This window comes from Nyctereutes procyonoides, unplaced genomic scaffold (genome assembly GCF_905146905.1).
Source record: "Nyctereutes procyonoides isolate TBG_1078 unplaced genomic scaffold, NYPRO_anot_genome, whole genome shotgun sequence".
NCBI lineage: Eukaryota > Metazoa > Chordata > Mammalia > Carnivora > Canidae > Nyctereutes > Nyctereutes procyonoides.
The window spans coordinates 545,466-564,645 of record NW_026575121.1 but is presented as its reverse complement, the minus strand read 5'-3'; the positions used below and the strand labels follow the sequence as shown (position 1 = coordinate 564,645).

The 19,180-nt window shown below is 34.0% G+C and overlaps 1 protein-coding gene across 1 annotated transcript in view; it reads right to left on the bottom strand.

Moving 5' to 3' along the window:
* The window catches only part of INTS6 (integrator complex subunit 6), a 90,249-nt gene that overhangs the window by 17,282 nt on the left and 53,787 nt on the right, over positions 1-19,180 (bottom strand). The window contains exons 5-10 of the mRNA XM_055335742.1: positions 15,592-15,775; positions 9,748-9,873; positions 7,736-7,890; positions 2,682-2,834; positions 2,435-2,567; positions 1,459-1,553 (exon numbers count right to left, since the gene is read on the bottom strand). Coding sequence (XP_055191717.1) covers positions 1,459-1,553; positions 2,435-2,567; positions 2,682-2,834; positions 7,736-7,890; positions 9,748-9,873; positions 15,592-15,775 — 846 coding nt within the window. The remainder of the gene's footprint in view (positions 1-1,458; positions 1,554-2,434; positions 2,568-2,681; positions 2,835-7,735; positions 7,891-9,747; positions 9,874-15,591; positions 15,776-19,180) is intronic.

Sequence of the window (19,180 nt, the reverse complement as noted above, 5' to 3'; positions counted from 1 at the left end):
AATGAAAATATCACTAACAGGACAGTCTAGCATATATGAGTGGGATGCAGTCAGAGAAGAAGGATAGCCATTCACTGACATCAGAAAGTGTGTAAGTGCTGGTGTCAAACTGGAATCAAATCCCAGCTCTGATATTTAAAATCCATGTAGCTTTGCCTAAATCCTGCAAGTTGCTATGAAACATAAATGAGTCAACATATGTAACAGTTCATATTCACTGTTTCTTCCTTTTCACTCTTACATGGCAAGCACCATGTGCTAGACACACAACTTAACTCTTACAACTCTAGAATATGATCTTCAAAGCTCCAGAAATTAATGCTCTTAGTAGAGACCATTTAGACAAATTACAGTCAAATGCTAGAATATTCTTGCATTAAAGTAATGCTTAAAAGTGCTTTTAACACTCGTCTTTTTGTTAAGAAGTTACTTTTCATACAGTAAATAATGTATTTAATAATATATACATTATTGGTCTTATCTACTATGATACACTAGGTTTTAAGTACAGGTGACTCCTGAACAACATGGGTTAGGAATGCTGACACCACACAATAGAAAATCCGCATATAATTTTTGACTCCCCAAAATCTTAAATACTTATAGCCTGCTACTGACAGAAAGAAGCCTTACTAACAACATAATCAATTTTTGTATGTAATGTGTATTTTATATATACAGTATATTCTTACAAAACACCTAAGTTTTCCTTGATTTTTTAAAATGTTTCTAGGCTATAGAGTTCATCTGCGAGGTTTTCAAATTGCCACAAATCTCAAAAAAAATCTTCTTTATATTTATTGAAAAAAATCCACATTAAGTGGACCCATGCACTTCAAATCTGTGCTGTTCAAGGATCAAATGTAATCACAAACTTGTGGGTCTAAAAATATACAATTCCATGAGTATACATACTTATCTACCTAAAAACATGTCTCTGGAGACTTAGGGAATCAACAAAAACCAATCTGTATACCACCCTTAAAGAAAAATTATTATAAAACTGAATTTAACAAGGAAGTAAAACAACTGGAGCTATTCTAAAAGCCAAGCTGCCTGGGACTGAATTCCAGTTTCACTCACATTAGATATGTAGCCTTCGACAAATAATCTAATCTGTTAGTGCCTTAGTTTCCTCATTGGTGAAATAAGAATGATTTCTACCTTACAGAGCTACAATATAAATTAAATGATGTTAATACATGTAAAATGCTTAGCATAATATCAACATACTAATGTATGTATGATATATACATTCTCATGATCATTATCATTATTCTGCAAATCACTAAAACCTTTCTTCCCCATTATATCTATTTTGGTCATTTTTTAAAAATTCAATTTTTATGACATATATATTCTATAACAGCAGTAAATAAAAGTTTAGTATCCACAGTAAACTATAAGCATAATGTTAAATTTTATAACAAATTCTATTTTTAACAATAACGTTCTTACCCCAAGATAGTAGGGAGGCATTGTCTTCAAATAACTTTCAAATGACTGTCTCCATTTCAATGTTGGTTTTGCTTTATGTACTTTAAACAAGTCATCTATAAATGTATAATGTAGACAAACCATTACTGTCTATTGTTTTCACACATGAAAATCAAGTCAAATACATTCCATTTTTACAGTCTGCCTTCTTATTTGTAGGAGAGTAACGTTAGACATTAAGTTTTTAACAAGATTAAAAGGGACATTTTAAAAGATGCCAATTGTATATTTCATGTAACAATATTTCATGTAACAATAAAGGGAGAATCAGAAAGTACACAAGAAAATCTATACACTATCTAAACCAAGAAATAAAACAGATTTGAGGATATAAGCAAAGTATGCACAATGTTGTCTATAAAATATACCTAATATTTGACTATAACTTTTAAAGCTGATGTGGTTCTGTTTTACAAGGAAGTAAGTCTTCTCAAACCATAGTCCCCAAAAATTATAGTCAAGGGTCCCCAGAAACTAACTTCGGGATTTTATTATATTATTTTGGGATAAATTCATTCATTTAGCAAAATATTTGTCAAGTGAAGAAGTACAGATAAATTCTTAGAAAGAAAATACTCAGATTTATAGATATATGCTTCTACAAAATATCTTGTTTACCAAATACAAAGCCTAAAATTACCAATTCTAACCATATGAGAAATCCAACTTGTAGAAAACTTAGAATATTTAAAATTTAAAAGTGTATCTTCAATAGTTTATAGAATCAAAGGTGTTTTGACAATGACTTTTAATTTACCACAAATATACACAGGTTGCTATAAAACAACCTTAGATAGGTTCAATATTCAGAATATTAAAAACAGTTCCATTAATTTCCATAAGACATTAGAACTTACAAAGAGATGTTCCCAAACTTTGTTTTTAGGAAAATATGTATGTATGCTGAGCCACAGAGAATGGGACAAGAATGACTTACCTAAAAGGGGAAGGAGGACTGGGTAATTGTAAGGCATCACAAATAAGTTGACACAGTTCAGTGCTGTACTGGCTTTCAAGTAACCAAACGGATGACCAAGTTCACTATATTTTGCACTATTGCTCACATATACCTGTTAAAAGGGAGTGGTTCATATGACCTTTACAAAATGTTTTATAATCACTGATTCGATTTAACTTTTTAGAAGAACATTCAACTTTCAAGTCACTCTAATTTTTCAGCTTACCTGCCAACATGTTTGAGGAGATTTCCTTTCCAGGATAAATTGAGTCAGTGGTGAAGGTTCCAACTCATATTTGTCAAAAGGCAATTTGTCAATAACCATTGGTTCACAGTCTGTACAGGAAAACTTCACTACAGGATGAGATGTACGAGGTGGCTAGAGAGGAAAGTCTTATTACTATTTACACAAAATACCATAAACAAACTCGTTTCCAGTATCCCTATCAAAATTTACTTTGTTCCTCAATTTTGCTAGTTAACAGTTTAATTTACTACTGAAAACACTATTAAAGCTGAAGGAAGATACTTAAAAATGTAATGCTTAAATTTTACATTCATAAGAAAAAGACTAAAAATTTTAAGATGTATGTAAAATAAAATCTTTTTAGGTCTTAAAATCAAATTTATCAGAAAAGTGCAAGATTTTGGAATTAAGTAAGTACTCATTAATTGTTACATCTAAGAAACAACTAAAATACAGAAACCTTCCTAAGTTCTCAATTGTGGCAATTTAATTTCTTGTATATAGTAGTTTCCAAACTGATTGCACACCTTGATTAGTATAAGTTTTTGAATATACCATATTAGTACATATATACATTTACTTACAAATTATTTGTAAATTAATGTATCTAATAAAATATATATTAAAATAATAATAAAAATAGGAGAAAAATATAAATAGAAGTTCTAATGTTTTCCTTCTCTATGCCAGTAGACTGATTCGTTTATCTCTGTGGTATATACAAACTACTTTGGACAACTCGATCTAAACGTACAAAAAAAAACAATACCTGGGGGGAGGGAGGGCATGTTATTCTATTTCCTGCCCCCCCAAGTCTCCTTCCTAAAAATCTCACTGATTGAAGATTGGTAAAGGAAATATGAGCTATGAGGAAATAATCTGAAACGCTACTGCTTTCAAAGACTCTTACTACTCCATTATTGCCTATACCTTGGTGGCTCTCAAATCCAAGTTGGGACCAAACCTCTCTCACCTGTCTTATGTTCCCCTGCCTGATAGACAGAACTAGAATCTTCTCTAAGTCCCTCAGACACATTATTATGAGATTCATTATCTCTCCCCCAAACCATAAAACCTGTTCTAAAAACCTAGGTGTTCTCCTTATAGTATCTGCTCCTTATTCTCATTATTTAACTGTCACAAAGACCTAGATAAAATCCCACTACTTCTAAGCCACTAAGCAGAACACAAACTCGGTAGGTGCTCAGTATTTAGTTACTGCCCTCTGTCAATACTCAATTCTCATCTCTCTAGAAATTTATCTTCGATTTCTTAGTACTCTAATTTATGCCTTCATCATTTTTTAGATTAGACTAGTACAACTGCTTATTTTTAATTAACCTCTCTAATTAGCTCTCTCTAATCAATCCCATAGCCACGAAATAGAAATATGATCATGTAATTTCCCTGTCTAAAATTATTTGGTAAAAGTAGCAAGTCAATCACCTAAAAATAGGACCCAGACTCTTTTCCTTAAATATCATACACAAAGATCCTTAATGATCTGGTCCCTATCTGCCTTTCAACCACCACACCATGTACAAACACCCTGTGCTCCAGCCATGCAAAACCACTTGCAGTTACCCACGTACATCATCATCGTTTCATGCCCCAGATTTCATGTTATCCTTGACTGCTTTATTATTTTCTCCCTTGCATATTGCAACCAAAGTTTTGAAGGCTGAAACAGCAAGTTAAAGATCTCTTCCTGACACCCTTTCTCGCCATGTACTCCAAATACATACCAGGCAGTTAAGCACCATCTCCTCTGGGCTCTGCTCCATGCCTAGTGCAGTTAGCACACTATTCTGTATTACGTTTACAAATCTGACCTTCCTATGGAATGGTAAGATTCCAGGAGGTAAGCACTGTTTTACCCCTCTTGTGCTCCTGTATCTCACAGGTACCTGACATCTTATTGAATCAGTCCATGAAACTCATATTTTTGGATGAAAATATTGAGATCCAAGAGGAAAGAAAAGTATGTGCTAGTGAAGGAGGATGTCTTCTAGAACATGGCAAAGAAAATTCTGCATTTATTACTTCATTTAATCCCCCAAACGATTCCCTGAGATGGAGGTTATCTCCACTTAACTAGGGGAAAACTGAGGCTTGGAGAAGATAACTGACCAGTAACACAGCTAATAATAGGTGGAGCCATGATTTAAATTCAGAACCAGTCTCTAACAAATCACAACTTCAGTATCAATACATCTTACTTGAATACCATTATTTACAAAAATTTCATTTTCCCTCTAATATCCTCCAGTTACTAAATTTTGCCAGTTTTGTCCAATATTGTCTCTTTCTTATGATTCTCTCTTCCATCATCTTAACATCTCTTATGTGAATCATAGCAAAGCCCTCTAGATAACCTGCTTACCTTCCAACTCATCTCCTAATTTTGCTGCAGATGACAATCACCAGATTAAACTTCCTAAAGCAGCACTGTTAAAAACATTCTCACTTATTCTGTGAGCCCCACCCTATGAGAAAAGCTCAAATTGCATTTAAAGTCATGAGCAATTTAGTTTCCTTAATACCTTCAATGTCCCACATACATGTTATGACCCACCTATATTCGGCTATTTCTCAGTCCTCTAAGTACACCTTGTTCCTTTTTACTTCCATACTTTTTGCTCATGCTGTTTCCTCCTCCAATTGAAATCCCACCCACACTTCAAAATCTAACAATTTGCAACAGACCACTAAAGCAATACTAATAGACAATGCTTGTGACATTGGTTTTGGATTTCTATTAGGGCTCAACAAGGACTATACATACTATTACAGGTGTTAAATACAGTTGAATGAATAAGCAATAAGACAATATTTCATACAAATATAGTATCTATTCTATGAAAGTTGAAAGGGCTCCAGAAGAGAGTGTAAAATTTAAAGAAATTAAGAGCTTCTCCATAAAGGCCAGATTTTGAAACTGATGATTCAATCAGAAGAAAAGAAAAGGAATAAAAACAATAGTTCTCATAAAGCCTTAATTTCATGTACTACTTCATTAAATTCCTAATAAATAAAAGAAATATTGCTTTATAGACCTTGTATAAACTAAAAGTCAGTATTGGCCTGAAGAGCTGATACAGGTTTAAACTTTAAAGGTTTCAACTCATGCACTAGGTGGGAATTGGTGCAGCCACTGTGGAAAATGGTAGGAAGGTTCCCCAAAGTTAAAAATAGAATGCCCTTACCATCTAGCAACTGCACCACTGTGTATTTACCCAAAGAATACAAGAACACTAATCCAAAGGGATACATGCACCTTTATGTTAATAACAGCATTGTTTACCATAACCAGGATATGGAAGCAGCCCAAGTGTACATCAATTGATGAATGGATGTGGTATATGTATATATAATGAAATATTATTCAGCCATAAAGAAGGATGAAATCTTGGCATTGGAGCAACATGGATGGAGCTAGAGCATAATGCTGAGCAAAGTCAGTCAGAGACAAATACCACATGATTTCACCCATATGTGGAATTTAAGAAACAAAACAAACGAGCAAAGGGGGGGGAAGAGAGAGAGAAAGAAATCAAGAAACACTATAGAGAACAAACTGATGGTTACCAAAGGGAAGGTGGGTCAGAGGATAGGTGAAATAGGTAAGGAGTGTAGCTGTTGCAATGAGCATCAGGTGTTGTATGAAAACATTAGATCATTATATTGTATAACTGAAACTAATATAATACTGGATGTTTACTGGAATTAAAATAAAAACTTGGGGGATCCCTGGGTGGCGCAGTGGTTTGGCGCCTGCCTTTGGCCCAGGGCGCGATCCTGGAGACCCAGGATCGAATCCCACGTCGGGCTCCCGGTGCATGGAGCCTGCTTCTCCCTCTGCCTGTGTCTCTACCTCTCTCTCTCTCTGTGTGACTATAATAAATAAATAAAAATTAAAATAATAAAATAAAATAATAAAATAAAATAAATAAAATAAAATAAAAAAATAAAAATAATAAAAAAACAAAATAAAATAAAATAAATAATAAAAATAAAATAATAAAATAAAATAAAATAAAATAAAATAAAATAAAATAAAATAAAATAAAATAAAATAAAATAAAATAAAATAAAATAAAATAAAAACTTGGGCAACCTGGGTGGCTCAGCCATCTTCAGCCCAGGGTGTGATCCAGGATCGAGTCCCACATCAGGCTCCCTGCATGGAGCCTGCTTCTCCCTCTGCCTGTGTCTTTGCCTCTCTTTCTCTCTCTCATGAATAAATAAAATCTTAAAAAAAAACATAAAAATAATAAAGTATAAAGGTTTCAGAAAGGTTTCAGTTCAATTAAAAAAATGATAACTGCATGAAACACTGTTAAAACAGCTTCATGATCTCTGAAATACAATTCTTATCTTCTAAAAGTAATTAATAGCAAAAGAGCTACGGTGGTGTGTCATGTTCTTCCACAAAGTATCCCATGATACCCTCAGATACTAGAAAATGTGCTAATCTGAAAGAATAATGTATTAACAACATTGACTAGATATTAATTTGTAGTATTTGTAAATTTGTATATGGTCCTATCACCATAAGAGAACCACACAGTGAATACTGATAATTCACAATGACCATTCAATAAGTCACACGATTTCTTAAAACTTCCAGAATGAAAACACTAGACATAACTTAAAACCATGAAAGTCAACATAAATCTCTAAGATTAAGTCCTAAAAGATTACAAACAATTGGAATTATTTTCTAAACTTTCATTTAAATTCTAAATTGTGATCCAGAGACAAATCCTTGTTACATTATATTTAGAGACCAAAGAGAAATTTGTGTTAAATCTATGATTCTGTACCCAGATGCCAATAATAAAAACATAAGCATAGTTAAGACTCTAAAGGAAAAATACCCTTTTTCTATTACTTCATTTAAATGATGCAGTGTACTAAAACACTCGCCATAGCACTTTGAACATGTCAAATTCCTGTAAATTAACCTTTCATAGCAGTACTTAAAACTATTATGGTTACTATTACAAAGTCACAGTCTTTTTGGTACTTACTAGTGTTGGAGAATTCTGATCTGGCCAAAAAGATTCTGGAACAGGCCAATGACCTATAGGAACCCCAGTTTTAGGATTTGGTCTAACATATATGAGTTTGTGACAGCTATGCCAAGGCTGTGATCCAAAAGGTCTTGATATATCTGGCTGCCCATCTGTAGCAAAGAAATTAAGACAAAGAAAGGATGTATCATTAAGGAGGAAAACACATACACACAAAGTTAATGTTTTTTTTTTAAGATTTTATTTATTTATTTATTTTTTAATTTATTTATGATAGTCACACAGAGAGAGAGAGAGAGGCAGAGACACAGACAGAGGAAGAAGCAGGCTCCATGCACCGGGAGCCCGACGTGGGACTCGATCCCGGGTCTCCAGGATCGCGCCCTGGGCCAAAGGCAGGCGCTAAACCGCTGCGCCACCCAGGGATCCCTTAAGATTTTATTTATTTATTCACTAGAGAGAGAGAGAGAGAGAGAGAGAGAGAGAGAGAGAGGCAGAGACATAGGCAGAGGGAGAAAGCAGGCTCCCTACAGGATCGAGACCCGAGCCAAAGGCAGACGCTCAACCACTGAGCCACCCAGGCATCCCTAGAAAGTTAAATTATATCCATGGTTACTTAAACTAATAAAGATATCAGAATACTTGTTCAATTCTGAATTTTCCTGTTTCTTTTGAATAGCTCTACTATGACTATTTAACATTTAGATTACAATTCACAAAACAATAAAATCTGCGAATTCAATGAATTCATTGAAATCCCACCCACACTTCAAAATCTAACAATTTGCAATGATGAATTCAAGAGCTGAAAGGAGGTCCCAAAGTATCCTCTGCTTGCCCATTCAGAATATGTGAAACTTACTTTATGCTATATATTTTTTTAATGAATGATATGCTTTCCCTATCAGACGATAAGGGCAAACATCCAATCTCTTCATCATCATACTTGCCTTAGTAAATAAATAGTAGGTAAGTATTGCTAAATGAAAATTTCTTTAAAATCATTTATAAGGAGAGCCTAATTACCCAAAACAACAAAAAACTTAACATGCAAAAACTTAACATTCAAAGCATCTACCTTCAATTTAAAATAATTCTAGCAAAATTGCAACTGTCTTCAATGGTTCAGTAAACATTTACTTAATGTCTAACTCTAAGCCAAATATTAAAATAATTTAAAAATAAATTCATTCCATGTCTAATGATTCAATTTAAGAAAAAGGCTTGTTTTTAAAACCAGACACAGTAACACAATTTATATAATCTTACCATCTTCTGCTCTTTCCCTATTATCCCCCTCTCAGAGTACCCATTGTTTTTATCCTTAAAACCTCTCTCTTCTCCCAATTACCCACTCTAGTGGACCAACCTCTGCCCAGTGTCATTATTTACTAAATCTTGTTACAAGTTATGTCCTACTACACAGAAGATCTCAGATGTAAGCTGTCCATTGGTTCTAGTGTGACAACCCTTTATACCCCTCTAGCTAATATAAATAGTTCATGATCACAGAATATTAGAATAAAGTCAGGTGGGGCTTAACTAGAGTTAATAGAATCCAGATTAATAGCAAAGGCTGGTTCCTCATTTTTGTAACCACACAAACCATTTCTTTGTTTCTGACCAGTTTGATCCTTGGGGAAAATGCCACTAGGAATTGAACACCTAGGACTGAACAGTCTTGTGAATTAAGGGACACAGGATAGGCATATATGCTTGAGAGAGGCAAAGTAGCCTTACTAAAAAGGCAATATGAGGCTGCTAATCTGTAAATGCCTAAGAAGATTTCTGGCTCCTATAAAATTTCAAGCTATGAACAATCTATATAAACAAAAGTGATGCTAGTGAACCAGTTTACCTTGACTTTCCTTTTTTATCTTCCTACCAATAGCCATTTTGTCATCTTAATAATTTAGCCTTGTCAATCTTAAAACCAAATCATAGTAATTTTTCAGTTCTAGTTCAATGATACTAAGTTTAGAATGGCTATAAAAAGAATATAATAATACCTTCTACAGGTGAAGGATCTGGTCCTGCTTTTTCAAAGTTTATTACCACCCCACTTTGTACTTTCTGCACCAAGGACTCCAGACACTGATTAAGCATTCTTGGAGAACATACAGAGTACGAGCGGCCTGAGGTAAAAAGAATGGAGTTAGTTGCAGAAATTTGTACTTTTAGCAAGACAGAACCAAAGTTAGATTTCTAACAGTATTAACAGAAGTTCTGTGGCAAAGTTTGACTTTATTTCATTATCTTATAGAAAAAAATGAACAAAAATACTTATTTTCAATCAACCAACAATTCCATTTTATCACAGTATGTACATTTTTTTCTTCTACATGTAGGTCTGCAGAAAATAGAAATTTGGCTTGAACAAACAATAATGAAAAATCACATTACATATGTTTATATATGTATTATATATGTATATTATGTAGGATATAACTTAAAATACATATATAAAATTATCTCCAACTATTACCCAATATATTTATCTTTAATATACATATACAACATCTAATAACTAACCTTCAAAATCTTACTCCTGCTTCCAAAAGTATTATCACTAAGAGTAATGCTAAGCACATGGCAGATACTCAATTGCTTAATTGGCCTGCTAGAAATTACTGCATATTTTACATATTTGCACTTTAACATACAGATACTAGCATGTGCTTTTTCTGAATTTTATTTGGCTTGCATACTTGGAATTAACCTATCCTAAACAAATTTTCCTTTTTTAACCTATTGGATTTTTTTTTTCTAATTTATATATTCATGATAGACGGGGTGGGGGTGGGGTGGGGGGAAGGAGTCAGAGACACAGGCAGAGGGAGAAACAGACTCCACGCCAGGAGCCCGATGCGGGACTTGATCCTGGGACTCCAGGACCATGCCCCGGCCCAAAGGCAGGCGCCAAACCGCTGGGCCACCCAGGGATCCCCAACCTATTGGATTTTTAATACAGAAACATTATAATGCTAGTGATTAAGAAAAAATACTAGTAAAAAGATCTCTTAAGGAGGGATTTTCAATAACTCTATCTAGACCTATGCTATCCTACGCTGTAATTACTGGCCACATACGGCTACTAAGATCTTGAAATATGGCTAGTGCAAACTGAAATGTATAGTAACTATAAAATATATACCTGATTTTGTAAAGTTAATATGAAAAAATCTATTTCAATGATTTTTAAATATCAGTTTCATGTTGAAATACATGTACTTGACTTACACAAAAGATATTGAAATTAATTTCACTTTTGTAATGTGACTGCTCTAATATTTCTAATTACATATGTAATTTATATCATATTTCTATCATAAGCACTGATCCAAGCCAATGCTGAGAACCTTTACAACTTAAAGTCTTTAATCAAACATCTTACAATATTATTTGCAATAAGCTCGATATGGAAAAGTCCTACTTTTTTTTTTCTGATTTCACCAATTATTTCCACAAACACAGCTATCATTATATGTGACCTATCAAATTACTCGTATCAGTTTATACTTGACATGTGATTTGCTAAAGGCTACTAAGAACAGAAAACATTAGGCAGTAGCATGATTCAAATCGTCAGAGTCAGCTATACTTAGAAAAACAAGTATCAAATAACAAACAACTTACCTGTACACAATAATAGTACTCGTAATCATAAAAATACCTACCAATTATTGAGTGTCTATGTGCCTGGTACTGTTCTAATCACTTTATCATATTAATTTATTTAATCCTAGCAAAACTGTATAGGTTACTTTCCCATTCTATAAATGAGAAAACTAAAGCAGGGAGAGGTTAATTCATCCAAATTTAATATAATAGTACATCCAAGATTCACACCTTTATAGGGTATTAAAAACTTTAATCTGGGTATACTTTGTTTACTGGAAATCATGATGTTCATTTGAAATCCATATTTAAAACAGACTGCCTACATTGAATGACACTTATTTAAAGAACTAATAATTATTTTTTTCTGAGTCAAACATATACATAAAGTAATAGATATAAAGATTGATCGTCTTGATATACAAAGAATTTAGAAGATTAAAAGGTTGACTGTCTTATTTGATGAAACTTAAGCATATTCCCAAAAAGTCATTAAAAAACAAAAATTTTTAAGTGTAAAATTGTGGCAATTCTCTCTGCTCCTCTAGCCTATGTCAGAATCAATTAATTGATTAGGAAAATATGAGTAAAGGATTATGTTATAAGCTTAGTATAAAAAAGAATTACAAAGGTGCTTTATGAAAATGAAAGAAAAGGTTAATATAAATTTGAGTCACTTGGCAAATAATAAAAATCCATTAATTCTTTTGAGAGTTAAAGAGGGTACAGCAAATTCTGCTGTCTTTGCAAGTGAGCCTATATATTGTACAATAGTTCTTTTATTCTCTACATCAAAACTCATCCCTTGTACATAATGTTCGACCCTCTGTATTGAAGCATAGTTTCTGTGATCACTGCTTATATTTGTAAGACAAGCACACACCTTCAAGTCATGAAGCTGGCTCACTTACTGTTATGCAGAGTCCATTAAAAAAAAAATCAAACTAAATATAGTGAGTCTAAAGGCAGAAGTGAAAAAAATTTTCCCATGGAAGTGTACTACACCAGCATTTTAGTAAAATGGAGAAGAGATAAAAAAAATACTTCTAATAAGTTGGGCAACAATTCTTATAGAGGCTAAGAAAGTTAAATTTATCTACTCTAGAAGTCTTATGATTATTATAAAATGTTCTTTATTCTCAAAACTTCTACCATCGTATCCATTAGGCACTTCTGCTTTTCCCCATCTCAGTCAACGTTACAGTCATTCACCTCCAATTATTTGGCCAAGTGAGTCATCTAAAGACTAATCCTTGATTCATTCTGCCCTCTGCCTTCATCCTCAATTCTTCCTTGCATCAGACCACCTTTCATCACCCCCGAACCCAGTACTTTAGACCAGCCTGCTATCACCGCTTACTAGACTCTCTGCCTCTATTCTTGCTACTATACAGTATATATTCTCATCTAACACCTGAAGTGATCTTTCAGAAAAAGGAATCAGATGTCACCTCCTATAAAAAGCCCTCCAATGGCTTCTCATCACACTTGGAAAAAAAAAAAAAAAACTATATTATTATAGCCTAAAAGGCTATTGAGTATTTGGCCTTTGCCTACTGCTCTAAACCCACCTATTACTCCCTACTCCTCCCCTATGTAAGCTCCAGCCATATGAGCCTTCCTGTCACTCACAAAAATGCAGTGTGTTTCTTCCTTTACTATTTTCTTTGCATAGATCTTTGTATGGTTCACTCCATTATTCAAATCTCTGCCCGAATGTTAAGCAGACTTACTGTGGTGATCATTTCACAATATATACAAAGACCGAATCGTTATACTATACACCTGAAATTAATATGCTAAAGGTCAGTTTTACCACAACAAAGACTCAGTAAACACATAACAATAATTTTAAAGGGATTAATATTTTTAAGACACAACTAAGGTTGATTAATCCCTATTAAAATAAGTGGCTTCAACATCAAGGTTAGAGATGTAATTTATCAAAGAATAAATGTTGTTTTATTTATTTAAACAAATATAATCTCCAAGGATAAGCAATATAGGAAATTGATTCAAACTAATGTAAGCATATCTTTTAGGTTTATGATTTTAAAAAAGTCACCTCCTTAAAGACCTCCCAAGGATACGCATTCTCTGCCTCAAGTTACTCCCTACACTCTTATCCTAATTCTTCTTCGAACTAAGTAGCACTCTTAGTATTTCATTTTATGATTTTATCTGTCATAATGTCCAAAAAGTAACCTTTATCATCCCTGCTATATTCCCTGCATCAACAACAGTTACATAGTACTCATCAATTACCTGATCATAAAAGAAAAATGCTTACAATGATAATTATTCAATTTTTTAAAGTATACATAGAAAACATAACTTTATTAATGATTTTGGCAACACAGGCACATTTCTTTCCAACTTTCTCTTAGTGAACATGAATTATTCTATAATAGGAAAAATAAAAGTGCACATATTACTTTCATTAAGTTAAAAAATACACAGGAATTATTAGTAGTGATTATGCATTTGGATATTAGCTTTCTTGTTCTATTTTTCTAGTGTTTTATCCTCAAAATTTTCTTTAGAAAACATTCCTTTAAAATAATTTTAAACATACATTATTCATATCTATGAAAAGGTGAGTGGCATTTCAGCAGCTTCTCATTACTGCTATAGCAAGAGCATGAAAAGAGGCAAATAAACCACTACATCAGGAGAGATTCAGAAAGTATATTTGGGGAAGCTTCCTAAGTTTCTTGAGTAAGGTTTCTGGGTCACTGAAGATATTATCAAGGGTGACTTTAGAACATTCTCCTCTGGAGATGTTCCTTTCCAAGAATAAACAAAACAGCTTTAGAACATTACTGCCCAAAGGCAAGGCTATTAATCACTATATGATATCTCAGGTTCAGAGACCCTCTGTGATTATACCATTCACTTCATTTCATACTCTGAATATTCTTGACCCTAGAAAACAAAAGTTACAGTACATATAGTTCCATAACTTTGTAACTAAGAAATGTATAATAAAAAAAAAAATTCCAAGGCAGGAATGTAAATTACAGCTTCAAGGCCTTCAATCTGTTAATTAAAAACCTTAGAGCTATTAAAAAAAAAAAATTCAGGATTTTAGCAAGTGGGTCAGTTCAAAGCTGAAAACTAATATTTTCTGAATATGAATCTACCCACAGAAACCATGAAGACCATCACTGAAAAATACCATCTATGCACAAGCAATTATTAGCAGTGAATTTTCAAATTTAGATAGATAGCTTTTCTCATCAAAAATGTATGTATATACCTTTTTTTAAAATACATTAAACTGTGAAGGAATTATAAGAGTTCCCCAGAAAGTACTCTTATAGATAGGAACATTTTATAATGTGAAACATAACTTCCTAACTTACCTACTTCACATACCTGCATGGGGTACCCTTTCTGTCTGAAAATTTTCGAAGGCACCTAAAATATTACTTAAACCTTTAACTTAGACAGCTGGCTATCGTGGAGTCTCAACAGAGCACTGACAGTGTCTGGAGACTAAGGTGAAATAGTGGTATGCCAGACTTAGACATTTCAGTATCGTATCCCTTAGGTGAAACTAAAATGCTCCATGAAAGCACAAACACCACCGTCTGCCATAGTCACTACTGCAGTCCCAAACAAGGAACAGGGCTTGGTACACAGTAGACACCCAATACATATCTGTATGAATTTAACCCACCTGCTGCCCAATTACAGAAGTTCTGAGTCTATTCACATATTCTCTTTCAAGAGTTCACTTAACATAAGTGCTACCTGAACTGGTTTGGATCTCACTGACCTGTTCCTCTAACCTACTCTACTGTCTAGCTTCCTCTTCGCCTCTAGGGAAGATTGCCCTTAATCAGGCATTAATCATTACATGGTTAATGGGATGATTCTCAAAATTCTCTTCATTTTTCACAGAAAATAATTCTACTGCATTTGTAAATCACTGGTCATCTTTACAGAAGAAGTTTAAAGCATCTTTAAAGCAGAATTTTAACAACTTCAAATACCAGCACTTTCTATATGGTTAGAAAATAATGCCCTTCATTTCAGATCCAATAATATTAAATCCCATTCAAATCACATTATAGATGTTCATCAATGTAATTTTAAAACCATATATGTCTACTCATTTCTAACATTAACTTGAACAAAACCAAACATGGAGTTTTTAAAATATACATTTGAAAACATTCAGATAAACTGCCTTAAGTCACTCAATTACTACTGCCAGCAAAGAAACTTACCGCCTGTCACTTCACACATTGGTGTGATCGCAGAGTCATCTAAAGGCACACCTGTCAACTGTTCTGATTCCACTGACATGGTGCCAGGCAACCGCAACACTAGTGCAAAGAGTCTCTGATCCCAACGAAAAGGTTCCTTGGTCAATTCACTTCCAGGCAAAGGAGAATTAAGAGGTAAATGGAGCTGAAAATAAGGGAGGAAAAAGTAAGATTCCACATGCTGTTTTCCCAAAAGGCCACATTAATTATACATATATTAAAACTATGTATCATGAGTCCCCTATCACTCAAAAAAACAAGCTCAGAAACAAAAGCTTATACAGATATGGTTAAAATAAGCACCTGAGAGATTACTTCAATTTTCATAAGCTCACACTCTAAAGACCTCAATTGAAAAACATTTATTATTGTAATGCTTTTTAGGTTTCCATTCAACTAACCACAGGTGCTGGAGTGCATCCAAAGAAATCATTTCACTTAATTATTAAAACAAGTCTATAATAAATATATTATTCCTATTTTCTAGATTAAAAAATGTCTCAGGGCAAATAAGTGATTTGGCCTCCTGGGTCCAAGTCAGTACTTTTTCTATTACACCACAGCAGCCTCAAACATCTCCAGTTAATAATTTTAATTAGGCTTCATTTTTGATAAAACATACATTCCCAAAGCATCTGCATGAAAGTAAATTTTGTCACTCTAATTACATATTAAATATATTAAAAATAATGATTCTTACATCTGAGTAAAGGTAGAGGGATTTTTATTTTCCATTTTTTTTAATAGATGTCTTTCCCCAACCCCATCAAACATACTAAATTAGAATCTTGAATTCCTAAATCTTAGAAGACTCTGAAGTGATTCTAATAGGAACTCCGCACTAAGCGAGTAACAGAGTACCAAGGGAATCCACATACGAATCTTAGCGTAACTACATGGGGATGACCAGACAACGTGTACCAAGAAGTGACATCAGGTGCACAGCACTGAAAGAAAAGGGGAAAGGAAAGGAAAGGTTGAACTGAACCTCATCAAGCCTTTCGTTCATTCCAGCTGCCAGTTTACGGAGACTCCTGGGGACACAGGACCAAGTTAAATACCACCACAGGAAGCATGGTGGAAGTCAAGCCCAGCAAGTGGAACATCCTACAGGACAGATGACCTGGCTTCTCCAATAAATCAGTGGCGTGAGAAAGCAAACATCAGAGAGGAGGAAGGCTTGGTCGAACATTATACAATAAGAGACAAAGCAATCAAAAGCAAAGACTTTTTTTTTTTAAGATTTGATTTATTTATTCATGAGAGACAGAAAGAGAGGCAGAGACACAGGTAGAGGGAGAAGCAGGCTCCATGCAGGGAGCCCGACTCAGGACTCGATCCTGGGTCTCCAGGATTACGCCCTGGGCCAAATGCAGCAGCAAACCGCCGAGCCACCCAGGCTGCCCACTGCCAAAGTTTATACTGTTTTTTGGTCATATAGTAAACATAACCGTATTGCTTATAGCCTTTCTATTCCTCGCCTCAAAGAAGATTTCTGCACGTGATAAATTAGGGATTGAAGTCATTCTACCCAACTTAAGACTCAAGTTTCTTCATGAGTTACATTAAACCACTAAAAAAAAGGAGATTCTATTTTCAGAAGAGAATTCCTAGTGAAGCTCTCCTAAACTGGCACACCTCTCTCCCAAAGATTCATGCCAAGAGAATACCCTGCAAGATCAAAATCAGCCAAGGTTTTGTGACCATGGCCAGGAGTCATGAGCTTTTCCTCTGGCACTGATCCTATTTAGGGCAGAAGTCAGAGGCAGTAAGGAAGGAATGCTGAAGAAATCTGGGCCAGGATGTTCTGTGAGGAAGGTTCTCTGACCTCAAAGGCTCTGTGACACTTGGAAAACAGCTCAGGAACTCCAAGCCCTTGCTAATAATATTACCATACCCTGCCAGAAGATAAAGAAGAAAACACTATTTCCGCCATCTCCTTTACTCCAGACCAGCCACCTCTGTTACCTAGGAAGCAGAACTACCGGGTGTTCAGTCATTTTCTAAGATTACAAAAACATCGAAGCACAAGTGCCACTGGAGGAAGAGGATTTTGAACTGTTAATATAGTTACTCTGGGATATAATGAATATATGGAACTGTCTCAAGAATCCACTGGATAACAGCACTGCAGACTTCATATATAAGCAACAGATAGGACAATGACAGATCCAAACTGTATACACATACACACACAACGCACAAATCAGGAAACAATAAGCATCTACAAAGGAGACAATATACAACAAAATAACTGGCCTTTGTGAAATGTCAGATCTGTAAAGTATTTTAAGTAAAACAAACAAAACAATCAAGAATGGTCATGAGCAAAAGAAAAAAGAATGGTCATGAGCATATTTTATACATAGTTTTATCATTTTTATAAACTTGTCAAATATTTATTTTCCTACTTATCATTTCTCCTTCCCCATATCACTACTACCCTCTCTCATCAAAAGAGGAGGGGGAAAAGAAATCCCCTAGAGCTGAAATGTGCTAGTAATACTGGAAGGAATGATGGCAGGCAAACAGGGACAGGAAAACGACAAAGAGCCTGAAGGAAAAATATCCTTAAGAAGGTTGAATTACTCCAAATCTAAAATCTACAGCTGAAATTCTAGCAATGTGTTAAAAATCACAAATGCAGGTCTTTCTGAATTGCACATAAATCAAGAAATAAATATAAAATTAACCATAAGAAAAATGTGCAAAATACAAGTAGGTAATTCCCAATCATGAAAAATGGGGGAAAAAGTACCTACAGAAACCCATATGACCAGAAAACACAAATTAAAGTATCAAAGATTTATCACTTTGCATGTATCACAGTAGCAAAATTTTAAGGGTTGACAAAAATGACATATATATATATATATATATATATATATATATATATATAGCACAGTGGAAACGTTCCATTACTCCTACATACAATCATTCTAGAAAACAATTTGATAATATCTGGTAAGCATACACCAGGACCGAGCAATGCCACCTCTAGTTATAGATCTTAGAGAAACTCTCAGATATTTTTTCAAGCAGCCACATAAAAGAATACTGTCTACAGCATTATTTGAAACAGGAAAACAGGAAACAACCTATAAGTCCAATAAGGGAATCGATAAATAAACTGTGGTCTGTTTATAAACCAGAGTTGAAATGAATAAACTCAACCTCTAAGATTCAACATGCACAGATCTCAAGAGTATTTTTTAATAAAACATACATACATATATAAAAGAATATAAATTTAAAAAAAGAATATAAATCATAAATGTATAGCTTGATGAATTTTCACAATATGAATGTCCTTATGAAATTAGCATTTTTATCAAGAAACAGAAACGTAGTAATTTATATCCCACCAGTCATTAGCCCTCTTCAATTGATTAGCTTTTTCTAATTTTGAACTTTTTATAAATGGAATCATAGAATATGGTCTCTTTGGTTTATTGCTTCTTCCATTCAATATTACAGGGATGAGATTCACACTGTTGCCTGTTTAGGTGTAGATCATTCATCCCCATTGCCATATAGCATGCAAGTATAA